Source organism: Dermacentor silvarum, chromosome 6, assembly GCF_013339745.2.
Source record: "Dermacentor silvarum isolate Dsil-2018 chromosome 6, BIME_Dsil_1.4, whole genome shotgun sequence".
NCBI lineage: Eukaryota > Metazoa > Arthropoda > Arachnida > Ixodida > Ixodidae > Dermacentor > Dermacentor silvarum.
In genome coordinates, this window is record NC_051159.1 from 181,568,508 (window position 1) to 181,593,496 (window position 24,989).

The 24,989-nt window shown below is 45.8% G+C and overlaps 1 protein-coding gene across 2 annotated transcripts in view; it reads right to left on the reverse strand.

Moving 5' to 3' along the window:
* Positions 1–4,403: 4,403 nt before the first annotated feature.
* LOC119456493 (dipeptidyl peptidase 9) overlaps positions 4,404–24,989 on the reverse strand; it is a 97,286-nt gene continuing 76,700 nt past the window's right edge. For both annotated transcript variants that reach the window (XM_037718310.2, XM_049669903.1), the window contains exons 14-18: positions 22,301–22,511; positions 17,383–17,494; positions 10,969–11,071; positions 9,751–10,055; positions 4,404–6,953 (exon numbers count right to left, since the gene is read on the reverse strand). In XM_037718310.2, the coding sequence (XP_037574238.1) occupies positions 6,861–6,953; positions 9,751–10,055; positions 10,969–11,071; positions 17,383–17,494; positions 22,301–22,511 (824 nt within the window). In that variant the 3' untranslated portion in view covers positions 4,404–6,860. The remainder of the gene's footprint in view (positions 6,954–9,750; positions 10,056–10,968; positions 11,072–17,382; positions 17,495–22,300; positions 22,512–24,989) is intronic.

Here is a 24,989-nt window from a genome sequence, read left to right on the forward strand (position 1 = left end):
ATTACAGCAAAACATTTAGACATTATACTTATACAGGCAGGAAATATTATACTGTACCGCGAGGAAATATACTGCAAAAAATACAGCACAAGAACGTAGTAAGGGACACGGACAAGTGCTACTTCAACTGCCTTTATGCTTCGTCGATCGTCACTAGCCTTTCTTATACCCTATGCATCAACATCGTTTCCGTATCAAACTTGTGAGCGTAAGCAAAAGCGCGGAAACAATGACTAGTTATCAGCTGAGCTCGAAACTTATTCTAGCATTGCTTTAGTGTAAGCGTTCCACCTCAGTTTTTCAGGTAAGACGTAAATATTGCAATGCACAGAGGCATTCAAACTTCGAAACTGAAATTGTTTTTGCTCTGTCAGCGAGCGCAGAACCTAAATTCCCACTGCACGTCATAGCGCGCCTTTACGTGTTCCGACACAATATGGCAGCACAAGCGGACGTGTCACCATCCTGTACGGAGAAACGTGGTATCGACGCACCCCTACGTATCTGTGGCAGCGGCAGCGCCAGCCATGCAGGAGACAGAAAAAAAAAAAATTACTGAAATTCGCCGCAAGCGTTTCTCGGTAAAGATTATGGTAGCATAAGCTGCATACGAAGCAGGGAGTGACGTAACTAAACTTTCACATGTAAAAGAAGAACCCGCCTAGCAACCGATTTGTGTTGCGACAGTACTATGGGAAGGCCACGTAAAGTGAGGACTCCTCAAGAGCAGCGTGCATATGAGGCACAGCGAAAGTGTGGTTTAGTGCATCTCTCTTCTCTCTGGTTCACTCTTTGTAGGTGCCCGAAGTAGCTGCGCAAGCTAAGTCACAGGCCATTGAAACACCTTAGGCTTATAATTAGCTAAAACGCATGTGAATGTCATCATGTGAATAATTTCAAGCTACGTCGCCATGGGTAATAATTCGAATTGTCGTTTGCCACTTTGCTTTCTAACCACCTTCACAGCGTGGATTGGAGATTGTTTTTTTTTTTTAGCTAGCGGTGCGTCGCGCGTAACTTACTCCACTAAAGCGCAACAGTTTATGCGCGTCCCGCGCATGTCTAATTCTGGTCTCCATTTTTCGTCTCAGCTGCGCTGGTACACCAGCCATGCACTCGTATACAAACTCGACCAACTTGCCATTCTTGCTTGGCTACAGAGTCCGACTTTTGAAACTATACAGCCCGTAGTGTCAGCGGTATCCGTGCACGAGCTCGGATGAATATGATTTTGGCTCCCTCAGTTGGTGTGCACTTCTATGGTGGTGTGAACGTGGATGCTTGCGTCTGGGTGTGTGTGTGTGTGCTGCGCCATGATGTGGGATATGCGTAATACTAGAAATAGGCTTTTCCACAATATTAGATTGTACTACACAAGATTACCAAGTGCCAGCTTGTGGGACGATTATAGTGCACTGTTGGGACCCTGAAACGCTTTTGACGATTTTGTACAAATGTACCGAGTCTTTAGGGTAGGTCCTTCTGATAATTAAAGGGTCCCTGAAACGGTTTGGACAAATTTTGTAGATGCGTAGGGTACAGCTACAGTAAAACATTAGTTGTAATTCTGTTAATTATTCACTGAAAAACAAAATGGATGACTAATTAACGATATTCACTAATCAACATTTTAACTAATTACTTTAGCACACATACTGCGATACACAATGTGAAGCCAGTAATTTTACAAGTCACATCCACTTAGAATTAATTTTGAAGCTCGCACCAGTTTTGACATACGCGCAAGCTTGCAGTAAAAATGCACTGTTGTTCCACTTATTTTTTTAACAAAATGCCTTTTGATACATTAAACATCAAAAACTTCCTGAATACCAACGCATTTCAGTGCAAATTTTGGGAAAGCATATTTCGAAACTTGCGTCATTCTCAGAATTCAATCCCAGTGAATAAGACTTTTGAAGTCACCGGCTACAGCTTGTGCCGTAAATGTATTAGTTTAAAAGTTAATTACCTAAAAATTTTTAATTTTAAAACATTCATTTTGATCTCTCGTGCGAATAATGGGTGCCTTTGAAAGTAATTTAGCTCAAGTAGAATTTCTTAGATAAGAAATTCACCCCTGGAATAATATGCACCACACCATCTGGCAATACAGTCGAAAAACTTATAACAATATTCAAATGCCACAAAAATTCCGTTGTTATAACCGATAATTCTTATAACCGGGTTGCATGAAAAAAAAATCAAAATAAGAGAATGGCAGAGCTGTTGTGAGAAAACTATAATGGCGGGCAGGCCAGTGCCCGTCCCCACCCCTTCCTCCATCCGGCTGCTGATTGTGCATACTCTTCTTACTGCTCAACTCTGCTTCCTGCGTGCTCTGATCGCGTGTAACAAGTCGCGGTTGTCGGCGTTCAAGAATGGCACTGATATAGTAAAAAAAACTTAAGGATTTCACGGGACCGAAAAAATGGCCGAATTAACTGAACGTCGAATTACCGAGGATATCAAGAAAACAATAAACAAATGCTTTCTACGTCAACACTCTTTTATTTACTAAATGAATCAGCAGAATCCTGTTTGTTTTGCACAAAAGCAGTGCAGAAGCTGCAATTCTCGTCATCTCGTGACTGAATAGCGCTCGCAGCGGCGAAGGCCTCGCAACTTCTTTCACAGCGCGGCACGCGTCTTCATCTGAGACACGCTTTTCAATACCGCACGCACATCCCGATTCTTTTTTCTACAGTGTCGCCAGGTTGCTGCCCATCGCGATGTAGATGGTGCTTTTCATCCTCGACAGCTTTGCATTGAGTAAACACGAAACTACTGTTAGCCGCAACAGCAGCCGCTGTCGACGCGATCATGGACGGCGAGCCTGCGGTTCTGAAGGCGCGCCGTAGGCCGCGCACCGAAAACGAAACTACTGTTTGCCGCAACCGCTGCAGAAGAAATCGCGGCTGCTATCGACGCGATCCTGGATGGCGACTACGCAATCATGAAAGTACACGGCCAATGCGGTGCTATGCGCGGCGGTAAAACGCAATAAAAGCTTTAAAGGCATAAATAGGCATGAAGCGTTCCGCCGTTGCTGACATTCCAGTACGAATTTCACTGATGACTATGGCGATGCGAACTCTGCCGCTTCGTTTCGGTGGACGCTAATGCAGTTGTGGCTCTACTGCGGTACACCGCCAGCCCAGCGCATATATCAGCGCAGTTGGCGCAGTCCTTTCGTGTTGCAGAGGCTGGCGCGGCGTAGAGCTATGGGCGCAGCCCATTCCTGTTCTGAGGAGTGGAAGGGCGACTGGAGAGAAGCGCGGGAGGCTGGCGATGCGGAGAAGGATGGAAAACAACGCGCGGCGACGTGCAACGCCTCAATTTTCTTTTTTCTTTTCAAGGAGTTCGCATTCTATTCCCTTTCGGCACGGACACCCAGTAACGTCAGCGTTGTAACTGATAATGCGGCATGGGGGCATTGTAATAAGCGGGTTATTTTAGCATTGAAAAGATACCAAAGTTGACGGTGCAGCAGCTTCCGATTGTTATAATTGATATATTGTTAAAACCGGTATTGTTGTAAGTGGGTTCGACTGTATATGCGCTGTCTTTCTCTAATGTGCAAGTTTATTTAATAATTGGAACTTACTTTTTGGATGACTCTCATATTTATTTTATAACGCCGCTTCCTGTAGTAAAAGTATGCAGCAAAAAGATGGGATGAGTAAAGCAGGCTTTTCCCCACACTGCTTTTAATGAGAAGCCAACCTTAGCAACTGCTTAGAGTGCAGCTCTTAGGCGGCCATTCCTGCGTTGAGCGTCATCGTTGTCCCTTGGTGTAACCGAGCAAATGAGCACAGCGAAGGATGAAAGAGCGAATGTAGCGCACAGCGGCCAATGAAAGATGGCAATAGCGAAGACAGCGGGAGGAGGAAAGTGGAGGAGGAGAGTACAGCGGAACCATGAGGCAGAAAGTAGAAGAGGAGGGTGTGGTAAAAGCGTGAGAAGAAAAGCATAGTGCAGTGCAAGACAGGCACTGCCGCTGGCTCTACGACAATGATGGCTAGAAGATGGTGCCAGAGTAACGCGCGTCGTCTGGGAGGTCTGTCTGCGGCGACTGCTTTGAATCACGCCCATGTGTCACCCATGCACTGCCTCTCGTAATCCCCTGATTAGCAAGGCAGTCGTGCCACACTTTGCTCTGTTTGCAACATGCTGCACAATAAGATTGACCATGCTAGCCAATATATTGCGAAATGAAAACACGTATAAAGCTGCGCTCAAATTTTGCATTAGGGAGCATCGTAATCGTCGGTGAATTTTTTCTTGCTCACGATGCACAAATGCATGCACCAAAAGGACAGTTGGCACCTCCATTTCAAGCACAGCCAACTCCTACACAACAGGAACTTGAAACATGAAACCCAGTGTCACAAGTCTATGTGTCCCCTTGTTCATCACTTTATTCAATTTTCGTGTTTCCTTGTATCCTTTATAACACAATTTACTAAACCAGGCTCAAAGTAGAGTTCCACTCGCAGTTTTGGAGCCAGTCAAGCAGAAGAATGCTGTATATTAAAGCTGTTGCACATGTGCAACTCTCTAGAGTGGCCGTGTTGCTACTCAAACTGAAGTGATGCCATAAGTCATCAGTGAACGCACTGCAGTGGGCAGAATGATCCCACCAGCAGTACCACTAAGAGCTTTCCCTATGTCACATGGCACTAAAGAGTGTTCAAGACAGCATGTGTTCGCAAAGCAGATTCCTGACAACTCTAGGATTCAACAAATGGCTTTCTTGGGTTAGAAGAGTACTCGAATCAATGCACACAACAACCTACACAAACATTCCTTTAGCACTGCAATACAATATTAGTAAGCACTAATCCCTCCTACCTCCCACATTAAGCTTGTGTGCTCTTTTCATTCGTATTTCTTTTTGCATCTTTAACACATTGTATCTATTTGATTCTGTGCAGACATTTGTTATGCCCTTTAAGCATGCATGTCTAGGGAGCAATGACAATGGGGCATCTGAAAGCTTATAGGGTTCCTCAGAAAAAAAAAAAAAATCAGTTAATGCTCTGGGAGCATCTGTCATTGTGTTAATGTGAAATGTCTGATTTTCAAATCGCACATTCTTCTAAAAACTGGGGGCCAAAAATTCATCCACCAATGGGGCCACCTCTACAAAGGAAGTTCATTAGCCTCAACCCTTTGAAATGTTTAAAAATATGGGGGGAGGATGTGCAGTTCAAGTGGGAAGTGAAGTTTCAAAAGCAAATTTTTTTTTTTTTTCATTTCATAGAACACAGCACTTGATTTGTTGAGTCGGTAAAATATGAGCAAGGAAGCAATTTCTCACACTCAAGTAATCAGCAGGCAAAAGCCAGCAGCAAAAAGTAATGACAACATGAGTTCTAATAATTTCTGGCACATGAAGCAGAACTTGACCATTTCTCCCTTCGGACAGTCACTGTCTTTTTCTTCCGTCTTATTCCCCCCCCCCCCCCTTATTCACTATAAAAATTTTAGACTTATCAATAACAGCAGTTTACTGGGATGACATAACGTTCAGGTTTCCGCATCTTTTGCCACAACAAATCCTTCTAGTTCAACTTTCAAGAAGGTACCAATACATCCCCTATTTATAAATATTTTATAATAATTACATTCATGATCCCACTGCAAACTAATTCACCGTGGCAAATGAATTGTTACCCTCCTGCCATAGCTGTACTCGCATCTTGGTCACTTCTGCACTAACATATTAGAGCAAGCCTTTGCATTACATTAATGTCGCTGCTGTGACCCAGCACTAGCAGAGCCCATGGCACAATTATTTCTGCATTCCTATAGCGGTAATACGACCAAAGAGAAGAGCTGTTGTTTCATTCATCGAGATATCAATGTGTCACATGAAGGTCCACACTTGCACACTCTGCAACACATTTCATGCCTTTTTTTCAACCTACTCTGTTTCCACACACTGCAATGAATGCATAGGACACCCACCTACCTGGTCAAATAAAATAAAAGGCTGCCGTAAGTCCAGCAACACAGTCGGGACACACAGAACAATGACAATTGTGCACATTCATGCCCCCCTTCCCATTACCCCCTCCCTCCTGCCTTATCGACTGCAAAAACCTGTCTTCAGGGGCAGGCCTTCCCGTGTGAGGATGTTTGATCACTTATACACACTATCATTATGGTAAAAGTCACACCTAGCAGGTCACTCCAATCACCAGGCACAGGTGGGGAACCACACAGAAGAGTTCACTTGCTGACAAGAATGCACACCGTTAGTGACTGCATCTAGCAATGAATGCTGATTGGCATATGAAACACTTGGTGGGCCGACCAAAGCTGCTTCCCTCATGACACTGCAGCTTCAATGGCATGGCAGGTGATTGACTGGTGCTAAAGCACTGGCCTCTTGTAACTCATGCAATTGAGCCACAGTGGCCAGCCTAAGCTGCATTACCACAGCGCCTGTGTTGGCCCTAAACAGCAGCAAGGCTGCTACTCGTGTTGCTGGGCTAAGCACAAGCGAAAGTCACCGACACCATGTAGCAGAAGACATCGTTTTGGGCCGCAGTAGCAACAACGGCAGCCTGCATGATCTCAATCTGATGTTTAGCCTCTCGCCTGCAGCTCACTTTCACCAGGCCGGTGGGTACCGTCTGTACTGCCTGGTAGCCTGGAGGACTGTTGCAGAGCCAATAGGCAGCAGTGCTATATGGCAGCCATGAATGAGCACCTTCCATTGCCAGCCCCAACCAGAAGAGTAGGGCAAGGAACCACCACGGCACGGTAAAGCGACGGCGCCGGCTCAGGCATCCTGGTCTTCGCACCACTTTCGAAACATCGATCTGGAACCATGTCATCTTGTAGCAGAGTCAGAGGTTGTCCTGCAGGAAGCTCAGTAGCGTGGTCTCATAGTGCTCACTCGTGTCCAAGTGCCGCAAGCTGTGTCGTTCAGCTGGGTATACCTGTAACCCAGTCAATGCAAGTTTAGCAATGCCAGTGACCAAGCTCAGAGGGTAGAACTGAAAGGCATGAATGGAATTGCCGTAAAAACCAAAAGTTCTTCCTTCCTTTCTTCTTTTTTTTTAATTAGTGGGAAAGAGTCCTTTCATCTTATATAGCATTCTTGGGCACAATTTAAATTGTTGTATGGCAACCCTGGGAGAAAAAAATGCGGAGAAGGTGTTCCTGTTACAAAGACGCAAACTTTGCAACTCTGTGCAAACATGCTTTATTACTGTCTCAGATTGCAAAATTATCAAGTCTCGCTTCTATATGCAGCACTAAAGTGCTGCATTTCAACTCCATCAGTGTCACTGGCATACTGGTATGTTAGCATGTTTTTGTCTCGCTATGTCACAGACATACCTGTATGTTCTCCAGTATCTCAACTCGTATGGGCAGAGTAACATAAAGCTGGCAAGTTCCGACGTGGTTCCACCATTAGTTGTATATATCTAGAAGCATATTTGCTCCTGTCTCTTGGTTTGCTCAGCCTGGGTTTTTGTTAGTGTCTGTGGAACGCTCCCCTGCGTGGGCATGGTTGTGTCATGCAAAGCACACGCATTTGCAGATAGGAGGGGTGGCTCCCGGACTTTACACACCGAGACGACGCTCATTCTATGTTCAAATATTGGCACCATAGCGCAAGGCCACCACTCTTGCGTGTTTCTATTATCTGTTGCATATTGAAAATTGTTTTTGTTTTTTTCCCCATCTTCCGCTATCTTCACTATAGCACACATGTTTTCCAGTGATGAGGGTACTCCTTTCGTAAGTGTGCTTTCTCCAGGATGGCTCTGCCCTCTGTCGTATCTCTTTCATCTGTTGCTCTCTTTGCTTTGTCTGGTTGGGTTCAAATAAACAAAAGCACTCCTTCCTTTAGCCTAGCCATGTGACCACTTTGAGATGGCTGCTCGCGCAGGACCTTCAACTATTGATTGGAGCTGCGGCTCGTCTGAATTTGAATAAGAGCTAAGCTTGAACTCGGAAGATGAGACCTTGTCACCCAAGGAAGAGGCAACTTCAACCACGTCGGATTCTGACCCTGACACCATGAAAAAGTACTCTGAACGATGGTGTTTTTGAGTCGGTTGTGGCTTTTATTTATTTTATGCTGTGAGCTTTTATTCCCTTCATCAGTTAGGAATGTGAGGACTATACGAAGAGAACATGTGCCATTATCTGTGTAATTTTTTCCCTTCTGCAAAACCAAAAATAAATCATTATGTTCATTTTATAATGTCAAAGAAAAAACCCGACATTGGGGGTGCCTTACTTCCGAAAAAACACGACATTGAAAGGGTTTAAAGTAGGAGTGTGCGAATATCAAAATTTTTGAATACGAATCGAATACGAATACTTAGCTTCGAATATCGAATGATGATATGCACATACATTTATTATCAAGTTGGGTTAATTTGTTATGTTGGAACATTGCAATTACTAGTGTATGTCAATGTAAAAAAAAAAACTAGACTAGTAAGCCGCGATACTAAAACATTGTGTATTTGACTCATGTTTACTTGGAGAGTTTAGTCATTTTCCCTAGCTGTGCTCGCCAGCCTCCGCCTTATTATACCGCATCAAATGCCCGTGAACTCGGAGGCATTTGACTCTGTGCCAGTCATCACTCATCGCACTTGCTGTCGAGCAATAAGCTCAGAATTGAAAGTAGCGCTGCAAAAAAAGGAAAAGAAGTGCCCCTTGCTAGTGAGAGAATGGCTTTCCTGCACAGTTTAGACGTCTAGTGGGTAAGTGTGAATTACAGGCGCAATTTCGCTAGCAGCAAGAAATAATCACAAAATTCAGCACAAAATCGCCCCAATATTCTTAGATTAGATAGAAACAAATGCTAAGGACCATGTTTGCTCTCGCACAGCCAGCAATACATTCGATTTGATTGGAATATCCGGCTGGATCCGAATATTCTAACCATTTTCTAATACCTATTTTTCGAATCGAATACGAATATTAAAAACACAATATTCAATAATATTCGAACTTTTCGAATATTTGCACACCCCTAGTTTAAAGCAATGTGACATAATGCATGAAAGTGCATGGCACCCCTGCATCATTTTAGGGCAATTGCTGACTTTCAATTTTTATTCTGTGGTTGCTATGCTGTTGGTACTGGATGCGAAGACAGCGTGGTGTAATTTCTTCATCGGCATTGTGCATGGGTTCTCCCTGTGACAGCAGCTCTGATTAGTCACAAAGGTGGCCGAGAAACTTCATCTACAAAAACCAGGTGACCATGTAGCCCTTCTTAAACAGACTATGGCAAAAGGACGACCACGTGTTGGGACAAATCGGCAACACAGAAGAGTTCTCACTGGCTACAGCTGTCAGCAAGCATGGCGCAAAAAATGTGATGCTGCCATCAACTGGAGACGACCTTTTTTGGGGACTGGGCTCGTGAGCAGGATTTGAGTGCTCTGGCAGCAACCCGAGGACGCCAGGCCTGTTATAGTGATCACCTCACCTGCACCTTGTGGTGTCCAGTGCACATCACTCACAGCCCATTTACTTATCGTATTACGTCACACTGTTTTCAAATACAGCACTAAAGACTAGCTGAGACTTGCTAATTTTGCTTCCTTCCGATGTCCGAACGCCATCATGTGGAATTCCTCAATGTGCAGCCACTGAGTATTTCTGCATTCCATCACAATGTGGCCACTGTAGCCAGGAATCAGCAAGAGAATGTGACAGCGCACATAAAGGAGCTCTGGCCACTGCGCCTTGCACCCGGAGTACCTGAAGCTGGTAGGGCTTTCCGGCCTTGACAAGCGCAGCCACCAGCTGGCTGGTGTGTGTGAAGTGCACATTCTCGTCCATCAGACCGTGCACGATGAGCAGCCGGTTCTGCTCACTGGGCAACTGCGAGATGTAGGAGAGCACCGAGCCCCTCCTGTAACCCTGTGGGTTGTCCTGGGGGGCACCCATGTAGCGCTCCGTGTAGCCCGTGTCGTAGAGCCCCCATGAGGTGACCGGCGCCCCAGCCACAGCTACCTTGAAGATGTCTGGCCGCTGCGCCAGCCCCATCAAGGACAGGTAGCCACCTGCACAGCCATCGGTTCGAGTAACTTGCACAGTGCTTTATAGCATGGCACTGTGAGCATGCTGCTGTCATTCAAGTGAATTGTTTTACTCGAATAACAGGGGCACAAACATGAGACCCCTTGCAATGACTCTTGGCTAAGCTTTGCTTGCCTTGTTCAGTTACTGTTAATTAAGTCTCCGTCATTCTGCTTGATTGCCAAGCTGTTTTTTTTACGTTTCAGTTACATATTTCCCAGCCTTTCATGTGAATCATGCTACACCAGAAATTGTACTACGAATATGCCATCAAACTTCAATATAACAAACAAGTTTCGTTGGTCATGTTTTCATTCAATAGAGCCTTACCTTGCTATAATGAAATCCAAAATGCAGGATCCCACACAGTATCGGTCATAACCAGGCACATTTTTGTTTGCACGAGCCTCAAAATATACATTCCAGCAGCAAAAATGTCAAATACAGTCGCGACCGATTCCAGTGTTATAAGCGTGAAAATTGCCAGAAACAGTGTGGGAGGCACCGTCGTGCAATGTGCGCAATGCGAACGGCTGCACTCCTTTACAGCGAAGCTGTCTATGGCTAGGGTTCTATGCATTTTTTGTGTCCATCAACAGATCTACACGTGCAAAAACTCGGGTCCCATATTTGATGCAAAATCGCTTCATTCGATACAAAAGCTTATGCAGTTTCTATGTTGGGCGCAGTTTTGCACAGGAAATTGCGTTTGTATTAAAATGGCGCAATTGGCGCAGGAGTCCCACCCCTGAGTACCCTTAATACCAGGCATGTCCCTCACCTCTTACAAGAGATGTTGCAGGATTGAGAATATTGCCTTGGCTAAACACTGATATAACTAGTGTAGCAATGGTATCCAAACATTGACAGGGTTCAACAAGTGAGAAAAGTGCCCACCATAGGACCAGCCGTGGATTGCTACCCTGGACAGGTCAATGTAGTCCTTCTCCTGGGCCAGCCACTGCAGTACCTCCACGTGGTCCGCTATTTCAACTGTGCCCTGTACAAAGCAAGACATATCCTCTTTTTTTTTTTTTCTTTCAGAAGCAGGAATGATAACTGTGACCATTATACTAAACTATTCCTGACGATTAAAAGAGCACAAATAGGCCCACTAGCAACAACGCACACACCCACACACACACACTACATACGTCCACCAGACACAGTGCTTTTAATTATCTAACATGTGTTACCAACTAGCCCAACAAGTTCATTTGCTATTCCTAATGAAAAGGAAAGCACTTGGTGTACTGACAAATGCAAGTTCCCTTGTTGAAACATTAGCTTTGGAGAGAGGCTTTCCTTTTTTGCCCACTGTTTCTCAGTCTCCATCTTTTTGCAACCCCGTTGTCTTAAGAAGTTTGGTACATATGTTTGTGTAATATATATGATACAGATGCGCAGCTCTTGGCAGCCAAACCAGTGTGATCACACACTCTTCAGTAATCTCCATGCAATGATAACACAACAAAAAACAATCATTGTCTTGATAAATGTGCATAGGAAAAGATAAATAAGTTTAAAAAATATGGAAAAACACGGCCAACACACTTCTTATAAAACATACTTTTTGAAGAAACATAGTTCAGAGAGAAAACCTTTATACAGACGACTTCCATTATTCTACCCTCACAGGACCAACAAAATTGATAGAATTATCTGGCAGGTCAAATTAAACAAGACACAGAAAAACCTCATAACACACTGCCTATTCACTTCACAGTACTTGCCCGAGTCTAACGCGCCCCTGAATCAAAACGCATGACCACATTATATGTATCCAAAGCAAAAAACAACATAGAAATGACATTAAAACTCCTAAACAATGTAGAAATCGCTGGAAGTTGTTACGTGCCCTCTAAGGAATGTTCTACCGCAAGAATTTTTCAAATCAGTTCATTAATAGCAGAAAAAGAAATATCTGAAGTGCCGCGAACCCATGTGTCACATGCAAGTGCTGCGAGAAGATCGGAGCGGCCACCCTAGCTCCGTGAAGAATGAAGTGAACGGGTGCACGAGCACGGCGGCACAAGGCGCGATCTCGCAGTCTTCGAACCAGGCGGGCAGCAGTTCCGGCTCCTGGGGTGAACGAGGTCTTGCCAGGCGAGACGTCCGTGGCAAGGTGCGGAGGACCGCGGCACGGAGAAAGAATAATACAGGAGGCGCAACTCGGCTCCTTCCCGTGTCGTCATAATGTCACACAGGAGCGCGGGACTATGCGGCAGCGGGCGTCGTGACAGCACCCCCTACAGAATGCCGGACACATAACGTATGGTCACATGACGGTTTGCCGAAGCGATGCAGCGGATCCGTGACGCAGTGAGCGCGCTCTTGTCGTCTGCTCGCACGCAGTGGCTTGATGCCAGTGCGCCACCTTGGCTACTATCGCAGATTGTCTGGTCTTTCAAGTTCCTTGGTCTTATTGCCACATAAATAGCATGTTATCCTAAATAATAATCCGGAAAAAATATGCATACTAACACGGTCTACAGGTCTTCTATCCCTGGATTGCAAACCGCGCTGGAGCAAAACTTTTTGGGCGGTATCCGACAACCCAGCGCAAGTGATCAGTAGCAGACGATGCCGGGCGCCATCAGAGACCTCGAACGTTGGCGCAGCGCCCCTTGCGGCGACGGAAGGAACTACTTCCCTCGCGGCTACCGCGGCCACGTGCGCGCCGCTCCGATCGTGAGGGAAGTAGTTCCTTCCGTCGCCGCAAGGGGCGCTGTGCCAACGTTCACCCACCAGCGCATCTCCTCCTCTCCCAGCGTGACATTATCACGACCAGTGCTCACGCTGGCGCCGGCCCAGTTTCGCCTCCTGTTATTCTTTCTCCGTGGACCGCGGAGCCGAGCGTGAACGAGGGTGTCCGAGGAACCAGGGCTCCAGTTGCCAGGGCTTGAGACACTGGCTGACCCGAGAGCCGCCGGTCCCTGAGCTACCGCACCTGAGCTGTGCCGAGCAGCGTTCCAGTCTGGCACTGATGTTGCTGTGCTAGACGCGGTCCTCACGTGCGACCACCGCATGTGGGTTGCGAGCGGCGTACGAGCCGGACACCGAGGCCGTGACGGACAAGGCGTCCCCTCGCTGCTGCCACTGCTGATCAAATCTTTATATTTTTTCAAGGTGCTTTTCATTTTTATAAATGCTCCCAAACGACTCTGTCTTTCTTCCGCATTACTGCATACTATCAAAGGTGCCGAACAGTCTTAAACACTACACCATGAATTCAGGAGGCGAGTGCAACGGCCCACACGACACTTCCTCCACTTGCCCCGTCTTGCCTAAGCAAGCGAAATTCCTTCCCTGCGTTCTCCCATACCAGAGCTGGAGGATCGCATGACAAATATGTCATGGGCACCGCCTTGTTTTGTTTTTCTCTCTCTCTCTCTTGCGTTGTTGCTGAGTGGCACACTTCTGGTATGGTCACGCCCGTGAGCTGTTGCATTTGTCTCACTTATCACAGTGGACGATTGTGCACACTCTGCATGTGAACACCTGATTAGAGGTATAAGTCAATGCCACAATCATGAGTACTGAGGCAGGTGCAAGAGGATGAGAGAGCATGATTGCGGTGCTGGAACACGGTAGAAAATGAGTTTCACTCTCTACGCACGTGACTGCACAATGTGGGAACAAGCAGACGAAACGGAAGTACAGTCAACTACAAAATATTATGTACCATGAAATCTGAGAAAAAGCTGAATATCTCCGCAGCCTCACAACACAGCCTGGTGTTTGCATTTCGGACCTCGACTACAATATGCTAACGACATTGTCGTACACAGTTTTATTGGCCACTGCTACAGGTTGCTCGGGAATTGGACATTTTCTGAGATCCTGTGATCCGTAAACTTTTGCGGTTGACTGTACGTCTCTTTTGCTATGGCACAAAATAAAACAAGAGCATGCAGACATTCGGTTTGTATGTTTTATTATTTCTCTAAACATTAATTCGTCTATTCAAGCAATAGATTAAATAAATAACTGATGTTGCCTCGAATAATTCGCCAAGTCGCATGTTAGTCTCGGTTGGTCTCGATCACCACCTTTCCCTCTTCTCCACACGTTCCCAAACTCACCCAACTGACCTAGGCGCAAAGTGCAACTACGTGTTCGTCTGAGCCATGTCTGGGCAAGCTGTCCAGACTAGAATTGACGTGGCACTTCGTGTTTGACAATTTTTTGCCAAGTAGCAATAAAAGGCATCTGTTTCACGCTGCATGTTGTGTTCATTTATACTTCCCCCCGCTTACTGCAAGGGGTCCCCCATCACATCATGCACTGGTCCACAAGGGGTTGCCGACATATCCGTGGCTGAGAACAACTGCTGTAAAGCATACGAACGCTGCGAAGGCAGTTTTGGTTTCCTATCTGATTGCACCACACGCAAGTTATTTTCGGCCCAATTTTCTTGAAAAAAAAAAAAAAAAAGCCACACGTTAGGATCAGGTAAATACTATAATCAGACAATGTGAGCTGCAGTTATTTTTAAAAATGTTTTTAGGGCAGGCCAAAAGTAGGCATTTTCAGCGGGAAATGACGTGTGTTCAACGCATTCGCATTCACTGTACCCCTAAGCTCTGCTGAGACAGCTGCTGCCACTAAAGGGGTCGCAAGTGGGGTCACCATAGGGGTCAGGCACATGCATGCTGACTGGTAAAGTTTGAATTATCCGGCGAAGGCCGGATAATTTTTTTAGGGATCGAAATAACAAAGTTTGAGCCGACAGAAATGCATGGGAACCTGATGGTACCTTAGGTCAGGATTGAAATAACCGAAAAATCGAATTAGGCGGAGTCGAATTAACGCAAGTCTACTATACAACAAAAAGATACCGGGCTCCTGCTATTACAATGCTCTTGGACTTCACTACAGTGCTCTGATGTCATTAAGTGCCTTCACTAACTCAAATGGCACATCAGTTGGTATGATAGAGAAGAAGCCCCAAAGGGGGGGCTCAGGCCTAAGGTTGATACCTCTTGAAATGTGATGCTGTCACAAAAGCCAGCATAGGACACAAACCCCAACATAAAATAACAGGCAATTTAGGCACTGTAAAAAGGAAAATTGGCACTCATATAATCTGACCAAAACATGGCTAAATGCGTAAAAGCTTTCATACCAGAAAATAATCCAAGAAGCATATCTGAGGTGACTCTTGTCTATGAGATGCGAGCGTGCATGTGACAACAGCAGCAAGGCAATGACCAGATAGTATGATAACTGATTTTTTGTACTCTGGAGAATAAACACCATAGGTTGATCCCGCAGGAGGTGCAATGTCGAATTGCACCTCAGAGCGCCAGCTGCCATGAGAAAACAATGGGAGAAATTGGCAAGCTCTCACTTTTTTAAGTGAATTTTTGCTACACAACATGACACAGATGCCAAGTCTCTTAAAGCATTAGTTTGCACAAAGGAACCAGTGGCATGATCATGCTGAAATGCAAGCACAGTGCTTGCATACCAGCATGGACGTCGGAGCGATTAGGCTGTTATTCTCTCATAACATATTCATCTGCGGCCTAATGGATAAAGCACCGGCTGCTGCACTGGGGGACCATGGTTCAAATGCCACAATCACACATGTAACTTCTTTTATTGAAGAGGCTCCAACTGAGCTCAGCCAGAAACCCGCTTAACTACCGACTGATCGCGAAGCACCTGGTAAGAAGCAAAGAATGCTTCACATTTGCATTATCTGGCATAGAACGCACAACGCTAAGCACTATCACTATCTGGTGTAAAGAAGGAGAGATAACTTATGACATCCCGGCAAAACACCTGCTCATGGAACAACCAGCTGCAGCACAGATGCAGATGCAGTGCAAAAGCAACCCTGACGACCGAAACGAACTGTCAAAACACTCGAGTGACAAAGCGCGGCGAGCGAATTCGCATTCGCGATATCATGCCTCTCACTTCAATGCGACCTATAAGTGGCGAAAACACGGCGTGCGGCGGACTTTCGCCGTCGCGGATTGCTTTCAAGATAGGGCCAAGGCGATCGTATCGCCGAAGTGGATCATCGCAGATTACGTCCTGCTTCGGTCCACTGAAACTGTTCCGCATTGCTTTGCTAGCGAAAATACTCTCCTTCTGTTTGCGCCAGTCCCGAACGTAAGTTTCAGATTCTCCGAACGCCCGTAATGCGGCCCGATTTCCGTCCGTCTCCGCACACATTATCGCTTTCCTTTTAAATGCGGCATCATGATGAACTCGTTACTTCATGCTGATAGAGCAGACACAGAGAACGTGAAGACAGACAGTAAGCTATTGCCTAAGCCCGTGTACTGTAGCACATGGAGGAGGTTACGGTAGCTAGGCTCGAGAGTAGCTAGGCTCGACGCGCGTTTCAGGCGGCCATTTTGAAATGCCGACGACTATATGGTAACGCAGATTTAGGGTCGTACACGATTCTAACGTGCACACAATTTTTGGAAATGTTTTATCGGAAAAAAAGTGCACGTTATATTCGAGTAAATACGGTATTTGCGGCTTGAGGGGAGCATTTGCCATCTAGATTGACTGCTGAACTTCCAGGCAGCCGCACTGTAACCGGTATTTTGTATGCCGCAACTGCGCTATAAGCAATACGCATATACATAGAGTGCTATGGGAAAATTAACGGGAGTCTGAAAAGACCATATTGTATCCGGTCCTGCACTATAAGCGGTTACATTATAAGTGATGTATACTGTACAACATTCAGTAACTTATGGTATCTTAAACTGCTCTGTCACGCACCATTTTACCTGTACTCATTTAAAGGCTGTTCCTCACACTGATGCCCTTTTTGACAACACTCATCCAAAAGATCACCTTTGTGCATCAAGCAGATCCACATTCACTCACATAAAATCAGCACTGCAGCGTGTCTAACTGCATTCACATTCCAGTGATTATAAGTGTCGTGTGGGCTCATATGTGCCAAGAAACACACAACCGTCACTAAAGATGCAAGCCACTGCAGGCAAGTTTTTCACAGGGATGAAAGAAGATATTAAGGGTGCAATGCAATTGTGCCCATCTAGCTGAGTAACATGGGCGTTGCGCTTGCTGTGCCGAGTCCAACCCAATGCACTAATGATGACAAGAGAAAAATAAAATGTGCAAGAGATGTTGCTTCGTTCCTCTTAAATAACGGGTTACCGCCTTAGTAGGGGGGATTTGCATTTCACTCCTTGTCAGAGCACGGCCTCAAGCTCAGCAGCAGAATACTGCAGCCAAGTGTCTCATAGTTCCTCTTACTGCCAAACCCTAGCCACTTATCTAAATGGCAAAATCTCAAGCAAAGCAACTAACCATGCGGCCTTTGATATGTGACTCAAACTCAATGCCCCGGTGCCGTGATCCCCGGCAATCCACCACCACAACCGCATAGTTCTCGGAGGCCAGAAGATGCTGCCGCAGATGCCTGTAACACAAGAAAAAAATGCTAACATGCTTTGCAAGTTGGCGCAGAACGAAACCAGCTGGAGCAAAGAGGATTTCACTCAAGAAATTCAGCACCCCTCTTATTTTGAAACAAGAAGCTTTAACATGCGATGGGAGGGTTGGGATTTCATAAATCACAGAACACCAGGTTGAGTTACTTGTTCAGTGCTTATGTCAGGATAGCCAATGGTGATGCCACTAACATCATCACCATAGTACAAGTCCGGCAACATTACATGTGAATAGTACTGTCAAACCCGGATACAGTAGCCGACCAATTTTCCGGACCTCGCGGTAACCCAAAAATAGTGCGAAAAATCGAACAGTTTGAAAAACTTGTTAAGCCCCCAAAAAAAATTTTTATTAGGCCTAGAGCTGCGTAAAAAGATCTCTAAGAATGCCATGCCTAATACTATGCTTGGAGGCGACTGATTTGCTTGGATTTGCCCAAGAGTGACATCGTCTTCGTATACAGTTAAGAGCGTCACCATGTTGCTGATCTCCGCCAACAGAGTTCGCATTGGAGATCGAAGAAATGCAGCGACGTTTCTTCACACCACTTGGCTCCCGTGAAGGCACAGGAGGTGGCGCCGATGCCACAAATGCGAAACTACACACACACACACAAAGATGCGACGTTATCTCCGAGACACATCTGCTCAGTGGACACACCACGTGCAAAATAGGAACCGAAACTTCAGAAGAAAAAAAAAACAACAGATCCCGTATAGTGATTAAGACGATAGTGCTGACACAAAAGAAGAAAGAAAAAAGAAAAACGTGCCGTCCCTTGGAGCGTTTTGTCAGCCAAGCAAGAGTGGGCATAGCGTCCAAGACAGGAGAATGCATCTCTATTGATAGTGTGCGCCTCCCAATCTTGGAGGCTATAGAGCAGGCCACTGGAAGCCAAGCCTAGCCAAGCCAGCAGAAAATCCAACATGGCGGCTTTTAACATCAGGTTGCATGGCTCGAAACGAGCGATTTAGTCCTGGAAAATCGAACAATGGCGCCTAAATTCGCCCCAAAAAACGGTCGCAAGAATGCAATAGCTCTATGGGAACCCTGATGATGCATATATGAAGTCCGGAATATCCATCAAGTTTGAATTTTTGGAGTCTGAGAAATTCGTCGTCTACTATTATAGAATTTTAAGGGGATCACCAAAAAAGTTTGATATATAGGTAATTCGATATATCAAATAAAAACTTTAAGCAAAAATTTTCAAGGGGATTTTACTGCTGTTCATTATAGACAATAATTCATTATATGTGGGTTCACATATCCGGGTTCAACTGTACCACCATGCTAGAGTGCCATCCAACATTTTGCAAGCCGCAGGCTCCTTGTAAAGTGTCGTACATCATACCAGTGCTTTGGTTTCTGGCAGGCATGCCTGCTGCAAATACTACACAGTCATTAGTCTCTGCCTGCGTTTATCCACACATAACAAAAAGTACTTGCTGCACACTATGTAACACAGTAACACTACGCTGCAAGCAAAGAAAAGAAAAACATGATATGGGCAGCGTCACATGGTATCGTTTGGGCCTGCGAAAGAACACTGAATTATATTTTTTCTCAGGGAACTGCCATTCTTTATCGGACAAGGCAATGGACTGGTAGGCTGATGGACCAGTCTCCCAAAGACAGAATTTGTCTGGCTTCAACAATTAGCCAGCAATCACGTTGTGTTCACACATCTCCCTTTCTACACATGCTTTTTCAGATGCCAGTGGGGGAACAGCCATTTGACCTTATGGCGCAAATCTTGGCACAGGCAAAAATGTGATTTGGCACGGCGACAAGCACTTTTGGCGTCAGTGTATCTATATACCAGATATGAACTAGAAGAGATATGAACTAAAATAAATATAGAAGAGACAGCTTTATCTACATCAAGGAGGCATTCCAGCTAAAATTACCAAACTAGTTTCCTTAATTTTTAATAGAATGGCTTCTACCACTTAAGACTTGTAACAGGCATTGCACACTGTGCGAGCTTAAAGCAACCAAGAGAGCTTGCGAAACTAGGGCCATGTCAACAAGAGCACACCCTAGGACAAGTGCGAATAAACTGTTTACAGTGAAGACGTCCACAGGTATCTTCTAATGTGCACAATCTCTCCTGCATAACTGTGCCATAAAACATGTGAAAGCTGATTATATGACAGCCTCTGAATCTGCTCACGCGATCGAGCAATGTTGCAAAGAAGGTACCCCTCATAAGCAAATTATATGCCAGCAGTTCAGTACATGTCTTACAAGACAGATTTAAAATGGCACCAACACCAACTATGCTAAGCAATGTGCGACCAGACACTACCCAAGGCTTCTTTTTCATCCAACATCCTCCTTGAGTGAGCTCCGTGCCACGCTCCAATGATTACTGAACTGCAGTCCCAAAAGGCACAAACAAAAAGACCATACCGAGGCAGTACATTGGAGTATCAGCTAGATAAAAATGCTACAAAAGCGTGAGAACAGCCAATGGAGAACTGACATCTGCTGTATCTATAGCTATGACCACATTGTTAACTTCCAGGATGATTATGATGATAGCAACAGCGTTTCTCGTGTTTTGGTTTCAGTTTCACGTAGATGCATCATGCATCTACGTGAATGTGAATTTGCATGCATGCAGCAGGCATGCAAATTCACATACACATGCACAAGCACGCACACATGCACACAGCATGCACACAAGCATGCACACACATATGCAAGTGTATATGTTTATAGTCGAACCCACTTATAACAATATTCGAGTGCCAAGAAAATTCCGTTGTTATAACCAATAATTGTTATGACCGGGTTGCATGAAAAAAATCATAATAGGGGGATGGCAGAGCTGTTGTGAGAAAACTATAATGGTGGGGAGGCCAGTGCCCCTCCCCACCACCTTCCTCCATCCGGCTGCTGATTGTTGTGTGACTCATTCAACTGTTTAACTCTGCTTCTTGCGCGCTCCAATCGCGTGTAACAAGTCACGGCTGTTGGCATTCAAGAATGGCACTGCTTTAACAACTGAAAAGTGAGGTCACGGGCGTCAAGTGACATGCGAGCTCCGCCAAGGCATCACTTTGGTGGCCTCAAAAGGGGCCTTTTAAAAACTTAAGAAAGTCCCCGCGGCAGCCTCTCAGCTTGAAAAATCCAGTAGAAATGCTGGAGCGAGGCGAGATTGCCGCAACCATCTCACCACGTACTTCTCACTGGCTTGCACGTGAAAACCCCATGTCCGTCAGCTTTGCTTGCTTTAAGGGAAGCTTGCCAACATCCTTCTCTCACGAAGGTCCTTCGCAATAACGACGGCCTGGAGGGACTGAATCATGCGCAGGGCAGCCTGCCCTACAGCATCATCGCTGCCGTCGCTATCCGAAGCAAGCATGTTTACTACGATCACCCCATCGTTTAGAAGCACTTCATTTCCAAATCTGTAGCAGTGCGCTTTTTTTTTTCACCGGCAACATCGTGCATTGCCGATGATCAGCGGGCGTCCATTTCGGTGGAGAGTCAAACGAGGCTGAGAAAGCATGTGGCGTGGAATGACTTCGACATAACCCACAAAAACGAACATGAGTGACTAAATCCGTCGCAGAACCGCGCAGATCGAGGGGCCAGCGAGCAATTTGGGAGCAGCGCCTAGTGTTGCCAGATGACGCAGATTGACATAGCCAATACAGACGGATATTACAGCCCAAAAGTAGCCAACCTATGCAGTCGGGCCTCGGTAGCTTGTAGCCAAAATGAGTCAGTAAAAACAACCTAGTAAAGCTTTTTTTTTTTTTTTTCATTTGCAGTAAAGGCGCTAACTGAAAGCATCAAATACACGGCCAAACCAGGTGTTTAACCAGACTAGCTCACAGAAGAAAAAGTAAAAAATATCACAGATGCAAGCATCAAGCACACGCTCAAACAAAGGGGTTCTTCTTTCTGGGGTTTTACGTGCCAAAACCAGTTCTGATTATGAGGCATGCCGTAGCGGAGGGCTCCGGGTTAATTTTGACCACCTGGGGTTCTTTAACGTGCACTACAACGCAAGCACATAGGCGTTTTTGCATTTTGCCTCCATCGAAATGCGGCCGCCGCGGCCGAAGCAAAGGGGTTGACTACAAGAGGTAAACACATGAAGAAAAAATATAAAATACAAATCATTCGCCATGGTTTCCCAGTGGCTAACATATAAAATTATCTGAAATGTTTCTAGCCAACATGGTAATGATGATGATGATCGTATGGTGCTCTTCCTTTTGTAACGGGCGGACAAAGAAATTAAGTCCTAGTACAAAACCCGGTGCATCGCGCCACGCCACGGACGCAGATGTGGAAACAAACAGAAAAAGGTTGCACCAACAGCTGGTTAAACGTAGCCCAAAAACAGCCCAAAAATATGCGCAGCCCATTCGTCTTCGGAGGAGTGGAAGGGCAATGGAAGAGAGGTGCGCGAGGCTGGCGATGCGGAGAAGGCTGCATAACAGTACCAACTGTTTTACAGACCACCTTAAGATGCGATTCGGTTCAACTGCCAAGTCTGAGTTTGTTCTGTGCGAAAATATGCCTATATAAAGGCACTGCTTTGTGCTAGATGCCTGTTTAAATTTTCTTAAATGAGTGTACAAATCTCACCCAGGGTAGTAAATACAAGTTTGAGAGTAAGTTTGGATGTTCCTACCTTGCATACAAGTACTTCTAACCGCAATTCATATCTTTTTTCTTCAGGCAAAAAATTTCAGCTATAAGAGATTAAGAAGTGAAAACAAAGTTTGACGTGTTCTGTAGCCCATCTCACCGCATGCCCTTGAAGGAGTTTGTAACCAGTTGGACCTCTGGGCCTCCATAGATGGTGAGCACTGTGGGGTAACGACGCTGTGGCTCCAAGTGTGCTGGCTTGAAGACCAGGCCAAACACCACGTGGCCCGATGAGATTGTATGGCTGAAGAGCTCTGGCTCCTGATAGCCTCCAACATTGGCACCATCCAGCAGAGGCATCACAACAGGTCCTGCCATATTGAAAGGCAAGTACAGCAGAACCTCGTTCATACATTTTCGGAGAAAAAAAAAGCGAGAAATAACATACTAACCGGAAAAACGTAACATACGAAGTCACCGAAAAATTTAGCCAAGTTATTAACTGTAGCTGACATTTATGTAATGCGAAGCATTGCACAAATTGTTGCAGCATGAGTTGCCGAGGCGCGTTAGGCTGGTGGGGCTTGATCCACCCGAGAGGTGCGTTACCATTTTTGCAGCTTCTGCAAGCTTACGTTTGCGCTTCTCAAAGTTGGCCTGAATCAACAGCTTTTTCGAGCAGGGGGCATTTTGCTGGGAAGTTTGTGAGGTGGTGGGGCTTGAGCAGCTTGATACACGTTTTGTTGTTTTCTTATTGTTAAGACAGTGACTGGAAATGTAAATGAAATCAAGCTGGCAAGCGATGCCAGAATAGGGTGCTGCCAGAGCGAAATGTGACGCTCACTTCGCGCCGCCTGCAACAGGGAACGGCGGCGCGTTTGGGTTATCATTTATTAAAAGCTTACAGTACGCTTTCAATGGATCTATGCCACACGCACTGTGAAACAGATAAGTGAAGACGCTTATCCAATGCTTGTGCTAGAACAGGAAACTGAGTGTGTGCTGGCCTTTTCACGGGACATGGGCGGGCGAGTACTGCAGAGAAGCTGCTGTGGCCGGCACCTACTGTTTGATCCAATTCTGAGGGTTGTGGTTCAGACTCGGGCGTCACACAAAAGGTCACTTGCCTGCACTACCAGAGCACCTAAAATGTGGTAGCTGGCCTGCGCTATACCGGGGCGTCACCCTTAAGCTAACTAAGCGGACCCACGCTGTCGTAAGAGCTGCTTGTTGGTGAGGAGATGAGGTCAGGAGGTTTGAAGGAAATGAATTGGTTTATTTTACATATTTACAACTCACAACGCTCCATGATATGGGAGCACACTCCATATAGGAGCACATTACATGTTTGATCTCACTACATGTCATAGCACACACATACGAGCATACTACACTGCACCAAAGATGTTCGCTTTTAAAACGGTCGTTTTTCCTATGTAACTAGATGAGGGAATCGGATGACCGTGTCTTGGCCAATCAGAGGGGTAGCACTGTTCACAGCACTCAGCCCATGGTCACACTACCATGTTGGATTTTGCCTCCAATGTTGCATAATCGCCCCCGCATACAACGCAACCACGCAGCAATTGGGGATGTGAAGTTGACGCTGTTCCCATGGAAGTCGTCGACGTTGACTCCTTGCCAAGCTCTCTACGATGGTTAGCTTGTGGCTATTTGAGAAGCCTGGCCTTGATGGACGTTACCGCTCCCAGAAAATGTGGTGGTTACTGTCACCTCGAAGGGAGCTGTCGTCATCATATAGGTGGGCACTGGTCAAGTGATCGCTTCGTAATACAGTTAAACCTGCTTATAACGAACCTAAATATAACGAATTCCTGGATATAACGAAGTTTTTCTATTCGCTGCCGTTACTCCATAGAAGCACATGTATTTGAGATGACCCCCTCGAAATAACGAATTTTCCCCACTGACAAGCTAGAGATTTCGCCCAAATTTTGTCATTTTTGCGCGAGCAGCAACCGGAAGCAACTTCTCTGCCGCAACGGAATGCGAAGCGACGGCATCGCGCTTCGCGCTCGAATTCACGGCGACTGCGAGGCGAGAGCGAGCACACGTGTGCGTGCGTGCGAGCGTGCGCGAGGTGGGCCTGCATCCTTCGATCCGGCGATCTTGCCGCCACAAGCGTGACCTTTCCCCCTCCCTTCATTGAAACCTGATCCCACTGCTTGCTGCAGCTGGCCTAGCCCACCAAGCCGGCACTCTCCTTTTCCAGTTGATGTTGCCGAAGAAAAAAAAAAAACATTTTTTTTTTCAACACGCTGGCAGCTTTTTGGTTACTGCGCAAGTCTCTGTGCTTCACTTCACTAACCTGACACTAGGTGACACTATACGAGGCTACGACGCCATCATGTCGCTCGCTCTTCGTTTCCGACGCCTCGCGCTTGTGCGAAACGACACGTGTCTATGCATCCAGTATCTGGTGTGACATTCCAAGGGTGAGTGCTTCGACGAAAACGGACAACGAGTGCGCGTTACAATCGAGGGCGCGCTAGGATCGAGTAAATACGGTAAGCATTTCTTTTTCGAATTTTCGTGCCAAACCTGCATATACCGCAATCCTCTTGATAACGAGGTTTTTCAGGAATTTGTCAATTTCGTTATATCCAGGTTTAACTGTACTACTGCTTTCAATTGCGTGTGCCTCATGCCTTTTCTTGTTCACATGGGATCTAGCATACAGAAAAAGCATCATACGATCGCAGTTCAGTGATGTAATCAATGTTGGCGCCAAAAGATCATGTATTCCAGGAACATATTGACCAGTAAAAGATATGCGTAACTGTATTGAGTCATTTTTTGTGTACTCGATTGTGAATGTTCACGCCGAG